At 41.6% G+C, this 20,710-nt stretch overlaps 1 protein-coding gene across 10 annotated transcripts in view; it reads right to left on the bottom strand.

The window, feature by feature from the left end:
* frmd4a (FERM domain containing 4A) overlaps positions 1-20,710 on the bottom strand; it is a 98,623-nt gene that overhangs the window by 13,729 nt on the left and 64,184 nt on the right. For all 10 annotated transcript variants that reach the window (XM_025908973.1, XM_005470858.4, XM_025908972.1 and 7 more), the window contains exons 2-11: positions 18,872-18,937; positions 14,365-14,459; positions 12,632-12,724; positions 9,642-9,726; positions 7,668-7,724; positions 6,944-6,966; positions 5,263-5,346; positions 5,089-5,154; positions 4,612-4,669; positions 4,287-4,373 (exon numbers count right to left, since the gene is read on the bottom strand). In XM_025908973.1, the coding sequence (XP_025764758.1) occupies positions 4,287-4,373; positions 4,612-4,669; positions 5,089-5,154; positions 5,263-5,346; positions 6,944-6,966; positions 7,668-7,724; positions 9,642-9,726; positions 12,632-12,724; positions 14,365-14,459; positions 18,872-18,937 (714 nt within the window). The remainder of the gene's footprint in view (positions 1-4,286; positions 4,374-4,611; positions 4,670-5,088; positions 5,155-5,262; positions 5,347-6,943; positions 6,967-7,667; positions 7,725-9,641; positions 9,727-12,631; positions 12,725-14,364; positions 14,460-18,871; positions 18,938-20,710) is intronic.

Genomic DNA, 20,710 nt, shown 5'->3' with positions numbered 1-20,710 from the left:
TTGTGCTGGCGGAGAGAAAGTGTGTAAAGTTAAGTTTCCTCCTCTCCTAGAGCTTTGCTAGGAGCGTTAAAAAGTGAGGGGGCGTTTGTGCCTCCCCTCCTTCTGACCCCTCCTCCCTCCCTGAGGGACTGTGGGCTCTGCTCTGGGCTGCGGTTGTGGTGTGTGTGTGTGTGTGTGTGTGTGTGTGTGTGTGTGTGTGTGTGTGTGTGTGTGATGAGGGGTCTGGGGCGTGATACGGGGGAAAGAAGCTTTTTGCGGTCCTGCCGATTGAAGTGCCCTTGCTTTGTTTAGTCAGACCTCTCTGCTTACACACACAGACATTCACAGTCTGAGTATGTTTCGTGCTTGGGAAAGAGCAGAGTGTCGGCTACTTAAGAACACAAGACGGTCTGCATCTATCAGCTGTAAGAGACACACAGAAACATGAAACGAGTATCGAACGGGAGAACAGAAATAAGGCAGACCAAAACGAAAACGGGAGGGGAAGAGGAGAAAGGGTGTGAAGGGAGGAACAGGTCACAGCCAAGGAATTTTAACAGCTTGGGAAAACAATGGACAGAAGGATGAGAGGGAGGAAAGGGGGAGAAGGGGGGGAAATATTATGAACAAAAAAAGCCAAAACATTCATGCGTGCCTGTGAGTGCACGATGAAAGAAAATCGATGATCTTATCAAAACTTTTACTGTACTGCACGTTGTCAATGGAGTGTTAAGTGCTAATGTAGCATGCTGCTAAAAATAGCAGGCAGAGTAGAAATGGAATGAGAGACTGTGTGAGTGTTGGCTACATATGGGCTAGGGCTGTGGAGATTAGATAGGTGTTTGTAACTGTTTGTAACTGTGTTCAGGCACGAGACCACTAAAACTGTCCTCACTGTCAGCTGGACAGACTTACTGCAATTTTGAAAGTGCACTTTGATGTTTGTGGATAAGCTGTACATGTACGCAGAAGGTATTTGAATCTGTTTGAGCCACCTTATTTACAAAGAGACGCAATCATGCCACCCTGAACTTTAAATTTAGCCATTTTTGCTTTCAAGTATATACCAGATTATTTAAGTACTCCTCTAACATAAACCTATTGTATTAAAAAAAGACTTTCTTCTCTTAATATCTTGAATATCTGATAAAAACATGCTGGCAGCTTCTTCCTCAGGAACTCCAGTGAAAGCCAGCGGGTGCTGCTGTTATCAGGCTGAGGGTTCGGCATGTGCGTGTGGATATAAATCCTCTTCGATTTGGCTGTAGAAGCCTTACGGACAATGGCACAATCAGACACAGACAGAGGAAGTGACTGGTCATTATTCATAAACACACGAGGTGCCCGTGTGCACAGAGCCACGTCTGTCTCACAATATGTCTGCACACAAAAACACCCATCCACTGGAGATGAAAGGTCACATCTGATTGAGTGCAAACGCCTTTCTTTGGTGTAGCAGACTCCCAGAGGACCATTGAAAGAATAGAAAGTTTAAATAGCTTACGTCGGTTTAACTATAGTGCAGCCAGGTATTCTTTTCTATAACTGGAACTAGGAGTCCCAAAAACTATTGTTTAACCCTTGGGTGGGGTTCCAGTGTGCACCAGTTGTCACAAAACTTGAGGCACCTCCTGTTTGTGTAGCAGTGTTTCAGAGAAAGAACACACAAACAGATGCTGACACAGACGAAGGGGTGATATATTCATATACAATGTAAGTTTATATGCAGAGAAACGCATAAGAGATGAACCATATGTGCTGTTTTTAACTTAAATATTCTTATTATTTAATTCACAGTGTTTTTTCCCGGTCTGTAACTAACAGACTCTATAATCTCTGCTTAAGCAAGTCACAAGACACTAATGAAGCATTAGAACAGTGTGTGGGTCCACTGTGAACCCCTGCCATGATGAACTGTTCTAGTGTGTCTGCTTTTAGCATGTGGTAAGACTGGAGGAGGTATTTTAAAACCACTAATAAAAAAAAGTTGAGGGTGTGGTAGGTTGCTTGCATTTAGAAACAACAGGATCTCCCCTTATAAAAACTAACTAATTAAAGAGAACTACTTTTAGTGCACAACTATTGTACACCACAGCATGAAGCTACTCTCTAATTCATTAGGGTTTTTTGTTCCTGTGTCCAAAGACAACAGGCCCAAAATGTCTCATAATCAGCGTTGCTCCTCCATCTCCCAGATTTACAGTAATGAAAACTTTAACAGGGATTGCACTGTGAGTCAGTGATTACTGGTATCCATCTGACTTGTGGGCTGACGAATCACCAAATCTGCACTTCCTGCAGTTAAAATAGTGGTAACACTCACTTACTAGCATTCGAATGACCTTCGTCTTTTCTAGAACACATCTCTGGAAAGAAGAAGCGCTAACTCTCTTTTATCATCTGATTATTGAACAAACCTTCACTGTGTTCAGTGGGGTTTAGCTGAACACGTAATGTTTTATTAACCCCTTAATGCCTAGTGTGTCATATGTGATACAAACTGCGTTTTGAGACTTCTAAATCATCAGCGAGATTTTTTTTTCTCCCCGAAAAACCTAAATAAATCGCACAATACATTTTTAAAACCCAGATTCAGCAAATACGATAGAAATTAAAAGTCACATATGGAAATAAAAATGTAAATATTTTTTTAAACAAATTTGTCAGTTTTTGGTTTCAGCTTGAGTCAAAACATGATAAAGAGGCCCAATCTCACTCATTCTCTGCTCTCAAATGCATGGAAGAAATAAGGGAGGGTGAGCACGAAAGGAGAACAAAGTCAGGGTGTCAGCACCAAAGCTTAATGGACCTTGAGTCACACTGACTGTTCCTATGGCAGCTGAATGCTTGATAAGCCGGCACTTCTCAAAAAGTGGCCCCTGCTTCTGTTTTCTCTGTCCAGACAGAGGTATAGTTTGCATGTTGTTTGTTTGTTTCTCAGCAAAGGTGCTGAAAAAATACTGGACAGAATGCCATGGAAGCTGGTGGAGAAGAACCAGCTCGGTTTTTAAGTGAGTTATAGCATCAGTCTTAGTAGAGAGCCCTTCTAGTTTTTGATGGGAATTACATCGGACAAAGATATACCGTTGTTTACCTGCCTGAAAAATTTACAGCAAAAAAAAATTGGGAGGGAAGGGAAACCTATATGGAAGGTTTTCACTTCACTTAATTCTACATTGTTTTAAACAGACTGTAGGGAAAGTCTCCTGATTTAAGACTTCAGGACATGTTGTCCTGATAAGTTTATGGCCTCAATTGTGAGTTTTTAGTCTACAAAACCTACATATATATATATATATGTATGTATATAAAATTAATGCTACATTGTGATTGAGAAGTTTCTGCTGAATGTACGTTCCAAAAAAAGGCGGTAACAACCGAAATGCTCAACTCAGAACTTCTAAATATAAATCCATAAACACATGGGTAGTGTCAAATCGGTTACTTCATATATAAATACCAGTCCATTCATGCTGCACAAGTTAACTTTAATGTACAGTGTATGCATGTGCTTTATATCAAAAAAGTACACAGTTTGCAACCAATCCAGAGCTTTCTCAGAATGACCTGGTGATTTTGTTGTGAGATACACAGACTCCCTTTTTTTCATCACCATGGTTACTTAACACCAAGGAAACCACTAGATTTAGCACACTTGAATGAGACAGGATTTCAGGCTTGGTGACTGGAATGCACTAACTATGACACACTCAAAACACGTTAGTGGCAAACAGGAAAGCATTTGGGCCACAGGAAGTATTGGTCAGGATGGTGAGTTCAGTGTTCAGTCCATTTCCTGTCTCTGAGACTGTGCATCTGTTTGTGTGTGCATGCACCTATGAGTAAGGGTCTTAGTGGGCAATCAGTGTGCAAGGATGCTGTTAACACAAATAACATCCTTCGAGACAAAGGTGAATGGAAGAGATCAAGGCTTGAAACCAGTCTGGAAGTTAAAGGTGAGGTAAGAATTGTTTTTGCAGATAACCCACACAGTGAAATGACTGGGAGGAGGCAGAAATAAACTAAGGACAGGATGCAAAATATTCTAAGACTGAACATCTCCAGATAGTAATAATTATACAACATTGTTAGTGCTCTTTGCAAACACAATACATTTGATGACTGAATGGAACAATAGGGATTAGGAACTGTAAAAAAAGATAGAGAAAGACAGAGAGCTTTCCGTATAAAGCAACATGTTCCCTGAATAAATTCTCTGCTTGGGGTGAAATAAACTGAATTTAAAAAGTGAAGAAAGGAACAGTTTAGTTTGTGCTGTAGATAGATCAGAGAGAGCATTTTCTCACCTTCCTGGGCTTAACTTTGTCCTGGTAATCATACTGAAAGATGCCTTTATAGCTCAGACCCAACCACCATGGGATCCCCTGCTTGTCCTGCAACACAACAAAAATAACTCAGGAATGGCTGTGCATCTGTGCAAGACTCAAAGGGGAAGAAGGGGAAAGTTAAAGAGAGGTAGAAAAAAACTGCACAAATGGAACAGTAAAAATTTAAGTTCCATCATGTGTGCAAATCCCAACTGGGTGATTAGAGATCCAAAGTGAACAAAAAATGTGTGTGGTGTGCGGTGCATGTGTGAGAAAAAGAAACGGCAGAGCAGTAAAACTGTACCTTTACAGAATAGTAATGCACTCCATATGTGGGTAGAGACTCTACAATGCTCATATAACTGTGAGGAGCAGAAAGAGAGACATGTAAGGGTTACAGGGAAGACAGCTTTCAATATGTTGGACCAACATAACTAAAAGCATAAGCCCCCTTAACACAAAGCCCCTGTTCAAGGCAGAATGGTTGTGTCTTTATTCCCCCTCACACGTCTAAGTGAAAGGTACTGTACAAAGACAGAACTGGGGGGAATTGTTATTGTGCTTTTAAGCCCTCAGCAGAGGTAGTCACAGAGCTGATTCAACATCTGCGTGAAGGGTAGAGATATGCCACACTAGACCCCAGAGCAGTTGTTTGAAACACATAATGCTTTTGCTGGAGTCACAAACTGGGGCGACATTACACCAGCCAAAATGTGGGGGACTTCTCATTGGCGTTACAGCCTTATCTCTGTGCAAATACATAAGACATTTACACACTTACTTTACGATTGCCTGCCCTCTACTCTGCCCGCTGAGCTTCTTGTAATGCTCTATGACCCGATCTTCACTGTAGGGGGGTCGGATAAAGAGAAAAGAGGAAAATATCAGCAAGACGATAAACAACAAGTGAACTTATAAAACGTTCGGTAGGTTTTTCTGGGTAAAAGTCTCTCACCAGTAAGCCAGTGACGGGTGCTCCTTTAGGGCCTGGGTGGGTAGAGCAGGCAGCTTTTTCAGGTCAGACCTAGTTACATCGTTACTGTGAAAGAAAAAGAGCAGACCTGATCAGCAACACTTATTCTCAACAGTTTCGCACAAAAACTGAAAGATATCATTCAACTGCAGAAAGGGGACAACTTAAAAAAAGTTATAAATTAAATATAAAACAAACGATTTTCTCCAAGTCTTAAAATGAACTTTAGAACATTTTGGAAGAAGGGACATTTGGTTAAGAGACAGGAGTAAATGTCCATGGTCTAAATGCTTCTGTGGTCTGTCTGAACAGCTGCGGAGAGTAGACACTGACAGCTGGAAGCAGAAGAAAGAAAAGAGCGACAGAAGCAGAGACACAAAGATAAAATAAAAATAAAGAAAGATAAAAGGTGATACAAAAAAAAAAACAGGACTGGGACAGGAAAAGATTAAGACTAAGAAAGAGTAAATGAGACCGGGAAACATACAGACAGCTAAAGTGACTTGGCCCCAGATTCAGTTTTCAGACCTCCAGCGGCAGGAGGTCTTAATACCCAACTCTAATCCCCCAGCCTCTCTCCGGCCTCTGCCTAGGCCTCGGAAGACTGGGGAAAGCCCTGGGAACATGACAACCTATGAGCTAAAGCCCTGGAAGAGATCCATCCACCCTGCCCGTCTGTTCCTCAATGTGTGAACACAGCTGTGCGTCTGCATTGACTGATACTCACTATGTAGCTATTTATTAAGTATACCAGTTGGGTGCACAACTTTGGGATCATACATGATAACGATCTGAAATGCAAGCTGTACAGAAAAACATCCTAAAAAACAGTGTTTTGTTCCAATCTTTCTCTTTAAACTGTTAAATGCAGGGAGAAATGAAGCGCTGTTTTACTAAGATTCAATTAAGATTACTGAAACGTAGTCAGATTAACATAAGCCGCACTGAAAATCAGTCAATTTACTGAATTCTTTGGGAACAATATGATATGCATTTAACAAAGGAAATCAGGTGTTTGGTTTTAAAACTGCATTTTGGGAGGAGACACAAAACTAAAGTTATGACGAGAAATACAAAGGGCAGGAACTATGAGCTTTTAGAAAAAAAGATTTATGTGTATGCGTGGGAAGAAAAAGGGTAGGAATGTGAAGTAATGTCTCCAGAGTATGTCACATTCCATCCCTATTGTGTTTATTTACTCCTTTCACTGGCGGAAATGGGGTCAAAGGTGATGGCTGTAGTAGTATGTTTTTCGTGCTACAATAAAGGGATGAGGAATCACATACATTTAAGCCAACATCACACAGATGAACATCTGAAGGGCCACATGAGGTCCTCAGCTCACATAAAACTTGCACATAAATTAGTATTTCTTCCCCTAATAAGTCAAAAATGAAAATATAACCCCGCAGAAAAGAGAAAATCAGAAGGGCTCAAAACTGGTAGGAAAAAAATAACAAAGTGAGGTAAATCAAATTAAAGGCACAGATCTAAGTGATCAAGAGGGGAGCAAAGGACCACATCCAGACCATAAACCACATCCAGTCTTTGAACATGTCAAGATACTTTGTTAGCCGTTAGCATATTTAGTTTTTAGTTGCATTGTTGCTTTTAACAACCTCTAAAAGGACATAATAGCTATGATGACTATGAGTATACATACCTAGTGAAATCACCTTTAGCCTCCTGTGAAAGAGAAAAAAGGGAAAAAGGAGGTCAGAGATGATAGGACACTTTATACAGGTGGATATGTGAGCACGAAACAGTGACCATAAAATGTGCTTTTAAGTTTTTTTATGCTGGAATGGAGGAGAAACATTAAACGACCATCTGGAATGAAACTTCTGAAGAGTTACGGAGCAGATACCTGACACTGTGTGTCTGCACCTGCACACGGAGGCCGAAAACACACACCGACATTACTCAGCCTAGTTTATGTGTAACATGACCTTGCAGAACCACGGTTAATTGACTTACCTACTCCGAGAAAGGGACAGGAAAGAGAAAGGGCTGGAGTCGAGGAGGATTTGTGAAGCGTAAGTGCTTCTCTGTGACAACAGCTATTCCTGTCCACCATTTATCTGGTAGACCAAAATTTGTGTTACCAAAGTCAACTGAGGTTTTTAGGATTTGAAACCCCCCAGCGTTACTGCAGATTAACGTCAAATTGATAGCTACATTAGATAATGAGAGTTTAATCGCTCACAATTATTACTGCAGTAGATAATGTGAGTTTAATCATCGTCAATTAGGATCAAAGGCTTGTGGAGATAGTTTGGAGAAAAACTTCAAACGGTTTCAGAAAAGAACAGCCCCTGGAATAACTTGTGGTACACACACCGACACACAAACAAACATACAACACACACACACACGCTTAAGCTTACTTGGAGAATGTAGGAAGCCAATTCGAAGACAACCTCACTGTCTACTTCAATTAGCTCCTGCAAAAAGGGGAGAAAAGAAGTGAGCAAAGGCCACTGGAGACATTCACAAATAAATTAAACACACTTTGATCCCTGTGGGAGTAAAAAGTGGACATTCCTGAAATGATCACTCATTTCATCAATCGAGATAAGCTGATATTTCCTTTCACTTAGATGCCAATAACCCTTCTTTTTTCATGATGTCTTCATGCAGAAAGAGATTGAGAGATGGAGAGGGGCTTTAGGGGTTGAGGGTGAGCATGGATGCTCTGGTTATTGATTACTGAGCACATTTACTAATGTGTGTTTTAAATGCATTACTAGGGACGCACTGATCTACAGGTATCTGCCAATATCAAACCCTGTTGACTGATATTGGCCTAAGATGGCATTTACCATCAGTGGCAGCATTAGACATTGGTAACCAGCTCAGAATTTAACAATGGATGCATACATGTGTACTACTGTTATGTGTGCTACTGTTATATAACACATAGATGAAGAGATAAGCGACAAGCAGGGAGAACAGACAGAGACAGACATGCAAACACTGGTACAAACATTTGTGATTTAGTAACATGCGGTGCGTTCCTGTGAAAAATTTCCCAAATACTTACTTTGGGAGTAAACATATATATGACATGATATGTGTACATTAACAGAGAGAAGGATTAGTGGGCAGTGAGTAGTGGGTCACCTATCCCAGGAATGTGCCCTTTACAATCCACCTCTTAATTTGATGGAGGATCAAACAGCCAGGATGAAACACTAGACAGAACAAACCCAACGTGGGTGTACCACCCAGTGAGGCTACAAATCAGCACACACTGTGTGTGTTTGTACTGTTTTTTCACAGCACAGCAGAAATGTTTCTAACTACAAGAATAGTGACTGCAGGAAGCACATTTATATCTTTCTATCTGCTACGCTGTGCTGTTTCTCTTGCTTTCTTTTTTGCTTTCCTACACTGGTATTTAGCTAATATGAGTTGTAATAAATGAGCAGATAAAAATTGGTATCTTGATAAAGACGCTTTAACATGTTTACTAGCTGGACCGAGCCAGAATCCTTCCCTTTGTGGGACTTTACCAGCTTTTTTAACCATCCTGAAATTTTGCAACTGCCGACATTTGAATGTCTTGCTACATAGAAGACGTTTTAGCACAAAGAAAAGAAGTCTTTAGACACTAACACAGCTTTCTACAAGGCTTTACTTGAACATTTCAGCTCAGTTATTTACAGTTTCAGGCTGCAAACGCCCTCTTCTGGAAAAATTACATAACTGTTTGATACTGGTGTCTATAAATGTGCTGTATGCAGACCAAACTATAACTAGATGCCCCTGCCTGAATTTTAACCAGTTAAGTGAATTGGATAGCCTCTCCTTACTCTATATGCACCATATTATCTGGATGGTAAAATAATTCCAAAAGCTTTCCTCCTTTAAATTGTCTCTTTAGGCAACTTTCTGGAAGTATGTATTCTAATGCATAATTTAAATTGCTATTTAAACAGCCAAAGTAATTGTGGCTTAGCGCTGACAGATGGCAATGAAAATCATTTGCTAGTTGCTGAAATGTGGAGCAGCGCATGACATGACGGGTAACAGATGATGCACATGGTTCACATTTTCTGCTTCAGCAAATCAGCACACAGGACCGAGGTCCAAGCTTTCCTCTTGTGGCATCTCTTCATTTAGAAAGAAAAATGGGCTAAGGAAGTGGCACGCAACACGAAGCCCAGCACTCTATGCAATTTCACCATAAAATGTAACCACTGAAAGCCAAAAATGATTAAAGGCCAGAAGAAAATCTTGGCTTTAAATGCAATTTCACAGAGGATTCATGTCATTCATATAGCATGTAAAGATAAACCAAAGGAGAAGGAGATGAAACCAGCAGTACTTGAAATGCATAAAAAAAACTAGCTATTTACCTTGTATATGATGGACTTTGCATTAAGAAAGAACAGTTCAATGGTGGCGTTATCCTTCAGGTAGGATATACTCTCTATGTAGAACCTGAAAACACAGAAGAAAATATAAACACTCCTGCAGCTTCAAAGTAAGCAAGGATGTTCATTGACCTTCAGTCAACAGAAAGAAGATACATGAAGGAGTGTTTTTTGTGTTTGCTTCAAAAACAGAAGCTAGCATGCAGTAAAGCTATGAAAACTAAACTGTGCAGATGTGACTGAAAGGTTGCAGTGGTGAAAGTGACCAGATGGGGGCGCACCATACCAAAGGCTGATCACTTATACCAAAATCCTTTCCCTTCCCCTTACACCACATCGCCACAGTGGCTGGCAGTGATTCATTATCAGTTTGTGAGTGTGTGCACATTCCTCAATCTGAATATGCACGCACACACACGCAGATTGAATGTGCACATGATGCACTTCGCTGTGCATCATCAGCAGTGTGCAGTGATCGCACACGCTCGCACACAAACACAGAGTACTACCACACACAGAGATGCTGTCACTTTCTGGAGAGAGAAACACAGTAACCCACTTCTGGCAGAGCGGTGAGCAGGGAACTAACACAATAATGCAGTTTAAATTTAGCTCATGAATGCATGCAAAGCCAGAGGGAGGCTGGAATGGTGCACCAGGAAGCTACTCGTTGTTATCTCCTCTCTGGTGAAAACACACATCAAAAAGATTCCACATAGCTCAGCTGCTCTAAAGTGTCACCTGACATCTTCTTCAGTGATGGTAAATCGTTTGCTGTTAATCGTGTCTTTTAACCTAAGCTAGGTTTTACAAACCAAACCACTTCATTCACCCACTGGTACACAAGTAGTGGCAAAGCTTGTCGTCCACAGATGTGAATGGGCTGGGAGTCGAACTGGGAATTGGTGCGATTAGCGGATAAATTGCTTAAATCCCCCATCTGGCGTGCATAAAAGAGTTCACTTGACTTGATATATCTCTGTGAACAATGCGACCAACAAACATGTCCTTATAAATATAAATCGGAAATGCGTGTGTTGATTTCAGTGCATATGAGTCTGTATAGGCATCGAGTGAGAGGGATTGTAGGCAGATCAATAATCGGGGTGGGGGGGGCTTAATTCGCGTTACCCATTGAGCTGCAAGAGAGAATGAGAGGTGCTTGTCAATATTCAGTGTGAACATTTAATTAAAGCAGCACGGTTGATGAGACATACCCACACTGCCAGCACAGCAGCAAGCATGCAAAAAGGCACCCACTGAATCAGCAGGAGGTGGGCATCTGCCTAGCACTTATTGGGAACACACGGATCACACAAATACCTCATGAGAATGCAGAAACGTGACATACAGAGAGAAACACGCACCCACACATAAACACACAACATACTTTATATTAGACAAACACACCCCCGCGCATAAACAAACCTTGTATCGTGCTTATTAAAAACAATATGCTCAGATTGATAACAGATTCAGGCCTGGCATTTGGGCTGATTGTTGTTCCACTGCAGGCCACAGTCTGGATCTGAATGTGTGCACGTGTAAGGATGTGTTTGAGAGCGGGTGTATTCAGTACTGTGACATTTAGAGAGATTAAGGTTAGAGATTAGACGGACCTGTGATGATGAAGAAGGGGGATGAAGCCTCAATGAGGTGTCAGAGTTCACAGTGTCATAGCACTACCATCACATCCTCAAACACCCATTAGTCTGTGTAAATACACACACAGTGACCCCGCACCCCACACAGCTAACCACCAACACTACCACTACAGCTTGTATATGGAGGCTCCTGGGAAAGACAGGACCGTTAGTTAATGCAGGTGTAAACATAATTAAGATATTCTGACTGTATTGCTGTGGCATTGTGCAATGAAGCCACTAAGTAGGATACAGCCAATGCGCTAAGAATATGCTTTTTCTAAAGAGCTCATTTATATCGTGTCTCATGACTTGAGTCACGATATAAATGCCACCATGAAAATGACTCACTGACATTTTGTCCATGCGCATCACTTCGCTTTACACTATTAAACATTTTATTGCAATGTTGTGCTGGAGAATTATACGGTCCTAGCATTTATGTCGATGTAACTCTGACCTGTACCACAAACCTAAATGCTGACGCAGCTCGTGCACAAACCTGAGCGGAGCAAAAAAACCCAACAGGACAATTCAAAATAAAGCCTTCGTATTTTTCCAATTTTATTTCAGAGGAACCTGTATGTGCATAGGAATGTGTGTTTTTTCATGTCACATGGATTGTTTTTTTACAAGCCTATAAAATATATAACACCACTAAATGCAATCATAAACAGCTATATGCTGAATTTTGGTCATGCCTGTGTGTGTATTGCAATTCTTCTGTCCTACAGGGAGGTCAGTGGAAAGAAAACGAGTGAACTGTGGTGCAATTTTATAATCCTGTCACAGTTGGTCAAAAGAAGCATTTTGTTTTTAACCAAAGAGATGACTACAGTTAAGCAACAGCAAGAAAGTCATGGTGGGCTTATACAAAACAAGGATAATGACTGTGCTGTTCAGTGTTACATTGAAAAGGACCTTTTATAAATGAGTTTGCAAGTGTTTTTTGTCAAACAGCTTCAACATAAAGATGCACAGTGCTGATTTATCCACCCCCCCCCAACCCTACCCGTATACGAAAAAGCTATCTGGTATTTTGTTTAGAGTACAGTCGCCATGAATCCGATGCTATCTGCATGCAGTGCATTCTGATGAAGTATGAGAGGCTTGCCATTGGCTGAGAGGCCCTGTGGTGGGAAGTAAACACTGTGATCAGAACAATTTCACAGGGGCTTTTCATAACTAATCGTATTAATCTGTTCCTATTACCGCATGAATGTAGGATTATACTCAAGAACATACAGACTTATTTCTTTCGTTCCCACATACATCTGCAATCAGACAATGATTGGTGTGAGGGCACTAACTTGCAGAAGAAAGACTCACCTGACACAGAAGTAGAGGACAATGGGACCAGACTTCTTGGGGAATTCATGTTCTAATACCCTGCGGTCCAGCTGCAGCCAACTAAAATGGCCCCTGATGGGGAAGAACAACCATACAATCAACACTATAATTCAGAGATGTCTTAATATCAAACTAGGGTACACAAAAGTTCATCTCATGAAACAGAACACTTTCTACTTAAGCCTCCCCATTTATCTTTTTTGTCACACTTTGCTTGCCTCTGTCCCCCTCCTCTTCTCTTCCCTCCCCTCTCGTTTCTCTCTCTTTGTTTCCAACAGAGAGAATAACTGCACAGACAGCTTGTCACCCTGGTTACCCTGCATGGTCTCCTGAGCAACTGAGCAACATCTCTCTCAAACTCTCCCTTCTTCTGTTTCTTGTCTCTCAATCTCTTGGCCTCCTGTCCCCAACACGCAGCCTCTTTGACCAGTGAGCGGTCAGAGCTCAGGCGTCTGCTCTCCCCAGGCAAAAGCAACAAATCTACACATCACAGAATTAAGACTCTATAGTGAACAATGCTTCGCTGGACAGACACTGGCAGTAGTCGCTACCATGTAAATACCAAAGAGCAGAGGCCAGTCTTGCTTGACATCAGTGGACGCATGAGATAAAACAAAAACAGAAAGGTAAAACGGCCATGGCGATGTTTGCCTGCATGTAAATCGCTGGCATCACTATCATGCCGTGGCGTTTCTGCCTTTCTAGGTCAGAAAACCCAACAAAGCTAATTTGAATGTCATGTTTGCATTTCAAGCACAGTTCTCATGGCAAGCCTACTGGCAAACACAGACTTGTGATCTTTGCTAGTCCAGAGAAAGATAACCACCCACATCACTTCACTTCACGGTTAAATCTGATCTTCACAGATCCTCATTCTTTGCTTTACCAACAATGATAAAGGCAGTGGCTGACAAAACAAATCTCTTTTTAAAAAAAAATAAAAATCACTGAACAACAAGAAAAAGACAAATTAGACATCTAAGCTAAATTTGATTTTTCTTTTCAATTTCATAGTTAATTAAGCCTAAACAGGAAAAGTGCTCTGGAAAAAGAGAAAACCAAACCAAAACCAAATGCCGCATTATTAAAGTGGTGCTTTTGTACACCGCGCTACAACTTAAGTTAATCCAGGAGTATATATTTTATATTTTGTCCACCATTATCAGTTTTGTTCACTAATGCTACAAAGTCCAATCAGTGGGCACACAGAGTAAAATATAAACGGTTGTTGTGGAACAGTAGCCATGTGGAAAAAGATTTTAAATTATACCTCAAAACTGAACGCAATCAAATGTAATTAGAAACCGTACCTGCTACTACTCATTATCCTTGACACTAACTCTATAGCATTTATTTAAGGCTTCTATCTTTGTCATTGGCATCTACAAACACACTGTCCACGACATCAGTGTCCATGACACTGGCTTCAGCCAACCATGAAATCAGAAGCCATGTTCACGTGCACTCCCCTCTGACGGCCTTGTTGCTTTGCCTATGTGCACAACAAACTGCACCTGAACTTTGATACTAAATTTGCCTATGATTACACTATCGCTGACCCGCATGTTGCTTTAATAACTTTACTGCTACCAACTGTGTATCAGATCTGATGCTGGTGTCAATTACAGTGATCTCATGTTACAGCACTGAAAAAATCCAAAAAAGCAAGTTAAATTAAAGACTGAGTGAAATAATATTTTATTATAACTTACGTGTCATCTGTGTATGCAATTCCAAAGTACTCCTTCTCCTTGAGGTTGAAGTGAGAGGCCACAAGGTCCAGCAGGTCTTTAGCCATCAGCTTGGGCTGCAGGGAGGAAGATATACGAGTTTGGATTAGGCTAAGGTTGTTTTAATCAGCTGTCTTGTGTGTGTGTGAAGTGGTTTGTCACTCTGTAGTTTAATTGGAAAAGTAGATGTAGTAAAACTTTATGCTAATGTATTATATTGGCTGTTGCGTTACTGCAATGACTAAGCATTTTGACAAACACCAGGGAGGAGAGGAAAAGGGCCAGAGTGGAGGAGATAAATGAGAGTGAGAGAGCAATAGAAAGATGGATGGAGTGCGTGGATGTTGCTGACAGTGCAGGTACCCTTCCCCTCCCCTCTCCTTCCTGACCCACACCTCCACTGCAGAGTCACGGCTATGGGCTGAACCACTGTATTGCAGAGAGATGCTAGCACAAGAGCTATATAGCATGCAGATCACCAAAGCAAGAGTCCAGGGAATACTGCCATATGCTGCTGGTTTGTCACATCCTGAATAAAAGTGCACCAGTAACTGAGGTTAACCATGGGTGTGCCTCGCTGCCTACATTTACGCACACAAGCACACATGCATACACACTCATCTGCATGCAGCCACAAGACCGTGTTATACAGGCCACTCCCAGCATACAGAAGGAACACATGTGTTTGTACTGTCTACGAGAGGAGGGCATGAGGAATACATATTGTCTGAAGCCATTTTTCTACACATGCCCACACACACAACAGCTACATTGTAGCGCCATAGTATCCACACTCTTAAGAGCCTCTTCCTAACGTCCTATAGTATCTACTCACTGCATAGCTACAACTTCAGTGTCATAAGCTACTGAGAGCTATTTAAAGGGAAGGAGGTGATGTCATGCAGACACACACACACACACACTACCACATCTCCACTGACCTAGATCCCATATAATCACGACGCCTACAGTGATCCTGCTACACATTAAGGCTCAGGAGAGATCAGAATTGAAAGAGAGAGCTGAAGGTGAAGTTAAGTTGAAGCATAAGTTGATTCGACCCTATATTCACAGATGTAAACAGAAAAACAACATGGTTATTGTGCTAGAGCACAAAAACCATGTTGTTTTTCTATTTAAATGTCTCGTTAAGAGTAAAATTTCCAAATACATATTTACAGAGAGAATAATTGTAAATTTAGCAAAGATAAGATTGTGAATGTCTCTGAATATTTTTTTGTTCTGCGGCTGCATGTTTACATTGCACAAGCAGAGAAGCAGAGGTTAGAGTGATGATTTTCTCTGTGTTTTGGTCCTGATCTGTGTGACTCAACTGAAATTGGTACTCCCATCCAAAACAGGTCTGATTGGCCCTGTCATTTCTTCCAAATGGGAGAGCCGAAACTTAGATGATCAACACTAGAAGTCTTTGAAGCCCTCAACACATTTTATATGTGGAAATTTTAGGTTTTGAACAGAGGGTATCTTTATGGCATTAGCAGTAATACCTGTTTTGGTTCAGTCTGGGGAACATGCTGCGATGGTCTTTCATTACCACAGAGCAGCCGAACTGCTGTGGCAACAATATCAATTAAACAACATCCATCCCACCACGGCGTAGCAAGCAGTGAGCGGGTAACAGGGACATATTGGCACGTTGTTGGGCAGATGATGGGGCGCTAAAATAAACCCCAGATACGCTGTTAAAAATCAGGAGTGTATTACTGAAGATTAAGAACAACACAGGAAGCATTTCTCTAAAGTTTGACCTAGCTTCTTGCCCAACCACTGTTATGAATACCTAGAAGACTCAGAAAGCAGAATCACACTGGCATCACTGAATGGCTTAATTGCATTTGTTTTCCTCTTCAAGTGACTACCCACCATTTCCACAAGCATGCATGGCAGCTTATTTCTGGGATTACAAATACCAGATGTGTAATAATGTGATGTAGACAGGGAAGGACAGGCAGTATTGTAAGTGATACGGTACACTAAACACACCCTAGACATATACAGACTGTGCAGACACACATTACATACACATACACTATGGAGCCATCTATCAGACTGTACAGTTCTCTGAAAGCTTAGACAGCATTACTGCTAATAGATATTTAGCCTGTGCCTCCTCAGCAGCACAGGTAATTAACAGCATAAGAATTACAGGGAGGTGTAAGCGAGCAGCAGACACACTAAAGACAAGTGACAAAAACACAGTTGCACACTTGGCTGGCTGGAAACGAGTCATGGCCCGATCTCTGCAAACACCCAGTGAGGTCTTTGCTGCCTTCAGAGTTGCTCAGATTTATGAGTTGCCAACTGATTTATTAGTGACAGCCTATCCCCTCTAAGGCTGTCTAAGGTTAAGGCTTTTTGGAGACACATGCTGCATTATTGTGATTTTTCCCTGCACAATAACCTCTTCTTATATTTTTAGCTTTGCATACGGATTTACAGTTTACTGAACTTCCCCTTCATATTATGTAAAAGGACTCAGGGATGTAGAAAAGCAACACTGTTACACAACTGAACCTTATTCACCCTTTAGCCTTGCAACAGTCTAGCCTACATAAGTAATAGCTTCTGTACTGATATACATTTTCACAGAGAGGTGTGTTTGGTAGTTAGCTTTACATCTTTACAACCTGGTTAATAAGTGCGCTGTCCCTCTGGTACATTGCTCCCTGCCAATGAGGCATTACTCCACAAGCAAACCACAAAGGGCACGCTATCAGACTGGAGGAAGTAGACAAGGCTAAATGACTCTTCTGGGATTAAACAGCTGGTCAGTGTTACAACTCACTGACAGAAGTAGGAGCCAACCTTTCTTCAGATGGTAACAGGCTTGTGTACTTGGCATGCTTACAACAAGTTTCATGAAAACCTCAATGGGACTGACCTGACAATGGCGCTGTTTTACGATCGGGGGAGACTTATAAATAAACACAAATTATAAATAAACACACTGGTTTAGACTGTTTTTGAAATGTGAACATCCAAATCTTTTTTTTTTTTTGCAAACAAGCGGAGGACTGGACTGCTTTTTAGTTCAGTGGAAAACTTAAGAATAACACTGTGATTCTCTGTGGTCCCAGTAACAACTCAATGACCTGCAGAACATCCGCCTAACGGATGGAGGCAAGGACAGGGACTGAGAGAGAAAGAAAGCCAGCAGTTTCCTGATTTATGTGACAAAGGTTTGTTAATGAGATCCACTTTTCTGACCTTTTTGTCAGCCTTGTTTCTTCTCACAAACGCGGTTAACACAGCCAATTTTGATCACTCACTCCTTATCCGAGTATACCAACAAAACTCTTCACATAAGCACTACATTAAGAAATATTTATGTTAAAGCCCCAAGTTGTCTTTTTATTTTATTTTGATGTACTGAGAGAAACGAGAAGAGCAATAGAGAGGGTGGATGGATGCGAGATAGAGCCGAAACAGTTGTATTTGTAAATTGAGATAAAGCACTGGAAAGACAGGTAAAAGCTAGCCAGCTGTTGAATGAGAAAAGAAGACATGAGGAGCCAAGAGTGGAGAGACAGACAGAGCGACTAAGGAAGAGGAGCAGAAAAAGAAGTACCAATTTGAAAGGGAGGATCAGTTCTGGCAGAGTAATCAAATCAGAAAGTCAGCAGACCTATCCTTGGCGCTCCTCTCCATTTTCTCCTCTCTTTTCCCATCCCTTTAGTGTCATCTCCTTTTCATTCCTTAGCCCTCATCTCATTTTTCTCTCTCCCTCTCAACCTCCCGAGCTTCTGCGTCAATCGTTCTATTCTCTGCCTGCTCTTCTTCTCCTGTTCCAGGGCAATTACTTTCTTTTGTCTTTCTCTGTTTCAGAGGAATCGAGTAATGGTCAGACCAAAGGGAACTATGGGAGGTTAGGAAGAGTGTAAGGAGCTCCTAATGAATCCGATTCAGTGTATCTAGCCAAGCCAAAAGAAAATAAAAAGAATGGCAAAAGTCAATATCATTAGCAATCAATGAAGACCTTTGGTACAGAAAAGAAAGCAGACCAGAGGAGAGTTGCAGCTGAAAGCTGAAAAAGGTAATGGTAAAAACGTAAATCAAAGAGAGGCAGTTTTTTTAGGATGGTGCTGTTTTTATTCATTACTACAGAAAGGCTTGCTGGGAGAACTAAAGGCTAAAAGCAGAGCCAGGGTAATTAAAGCAAAGGTTTCCATTTAGGACTCGATCGAGTGGAACTGTATGTCAGGATTCAGAGTTTAAACAGGCACTGCAAATCAGTGCTGCAAGCGCAACCTGTGTGTGCTTTTATGCATGTGTATGAGACAGATCAGGGCAAGCATCAAGAAAGCGCAGCGTCACCTGCTCCTGACCAAATTTCCCTTCGTCAGCAATAATGGAAGTCCCTTGGGACTGCAGACATCACTTCTCCCTAGCTGTAAGGAACTGAGAGTCTGTAAAGTGAGAGGGGAGAACGGAAAGAAAGAGCTAGAGGTCAGGAGGAAGACACACTCACCTGAACGAGGAGCTCCAGCTTCCTGTCGTCCAGCAGATGGACCTGACATCGCCGGCCCTCTGTCATCTGAGAAATAGAAAAAAAAAATATGTTTCTTAATATACTTGTTTATAACACCTTATCCAAACATACACCTGTACCCCACTAACTACATTGTTACAACAAATAAATTCGGTACATTTCCGAATGACTCATATATTTTGCTCAAATTGAAAAACATCATTGTGCCTCTCATCAATGAGTACAGTATGTGAGCAATATCCTGCATGACAGGCTTGGAGTTTGCATGTGTGTTAGCTCGAGCCATAACAAGGTTAGCTGAGCTAAATACACACAATGGGCCTTGCTCTGTTCCTCACGGACATTTTTAACATTCCTCCTTGAGCAGGAAATCCACTATCCATCAGAGGACTAGTGACCAAAGTGAGGGAAGCTGCCTGCTGACAGTGTTCACTGGAGTGTTTGTCTGTTTTGCTGATACCAGGTTTGCTGAATAGAGCTCCAAAAGAATGAATAATATCCGTCTGCCAAGGTCAGGCGTAAACAGTGAAGCAGGTGCAATGATGAAACAGTCAACTGTGGGAAAACACGAGTTAGACCAAATATGTTACACGGCAGACAAAGCCAAGCCGTCTCTGCAAACCTGCCCTAACATTTGCTACTCAAATACAAACAAATCCAGGACCAAGCCTTTAACATTCACTGCATAAACACTGTCGGACATTTAAAGCCATGTGAAGAGGCTGGGTCTGAAGTGTTCAGCTTTTTTGGGTGTACATATGTTTTTCAGCACATGTGGAGATCCTCCGTGATTTCACAGGAAGCAGGGACCCTGAGGAACACAAACACCCTATGGCTCCACCCACGCTTCCCTCAAATCAGGGAGATGGAGACTAGAGAGGTTGGAGGACGGTGTGTGTATTTGGGGGGGGGATAAAGAGACGGGGGAAACATCACCATTGTCCAAAACTCCTCTGAAAAAACAGATGCTATTAATCTGAACACAAGTGTAACTGGTTTGTAACTCTATCAAGAGGATCATATTGGCCTCCTGAGGCTATTGTAATTTTGTAAGGGTGTCTCCTTAACATAGTTAGCCTACTTTCTCACCATTTGTGCCAGCTTGCATCGGGGTGAGACTTTAGCGAAGAGACGATGATACCAGAAAAAGTGAGGGAAAGAAGTACCGCAGCACTCATCCCAGTGTGAACTTCCCTAAATCATTACTGGTGGGTGTGTGTGGCTTCTAGTGTCTTTGCAGGGTTCAGCTTACCCTCCCCCTCGCCACTGATCTCCTGTGGTTTGAGGGTTTAGATTGGGTGCACCTGTGCACACAGTCAAGTGACACACAAACCCTTACATTGTCCAACCTTACCCTTTGTTTTTATCCCCCATCCTCCTGTCCTGGAGTTACATTATATCTCTGAAAACACTATGTGTTTATACTGTACACAGTGATTTTAATTACTACCATAGCTGCTTAGTGGTAGGTTTAGTGGTGCAGATACAACCAGATGTGAGCTGTACAACAACTCAGAGATGTCAAGCGCAACTAAGGTTGCTGTAAAGGCATAACATCGCATTAATCCACATATTTTTGCTCAATTACTCAGCACAAAACTAGAGTATAATAATCAAACATTTAAAGTATCCAGTCTGCAGAACACTTCAAACTGTAATGTGGCATGCACGCTGTCACTGGGGCTCAGCTTGAGGCGCATGGGAATAGTGCAAGTCTTAATGTCAAGGTAACAAATCACTGCCCTGAGGAACAAAAACTAAGCAGCCCAATCTGGCACAAACAGATGGGTTTTGGCTGCAAAACTGCATGAAAATAAA

Source organism: Oreochromis niloticus, linkage group LG7 (assembly GCF_001858045.2).
Source record: "Oreochromis niloticus isolate F11D_XX linkage group LG7, O_niloticus_UMD_NMBU, whole genome shotgun sequence".
Taxonomy (NCBI): Eukaryota; Metazoa; Chordata; class Actinopteri; order Cichliformes; family Cichlidae; genus Oreochromis; species Oreochromis niloticus.
Note: the sequence above shows the minus strand (reverse complement) of the source record. Positions and strands in the feature narration are given on the sequence as shown.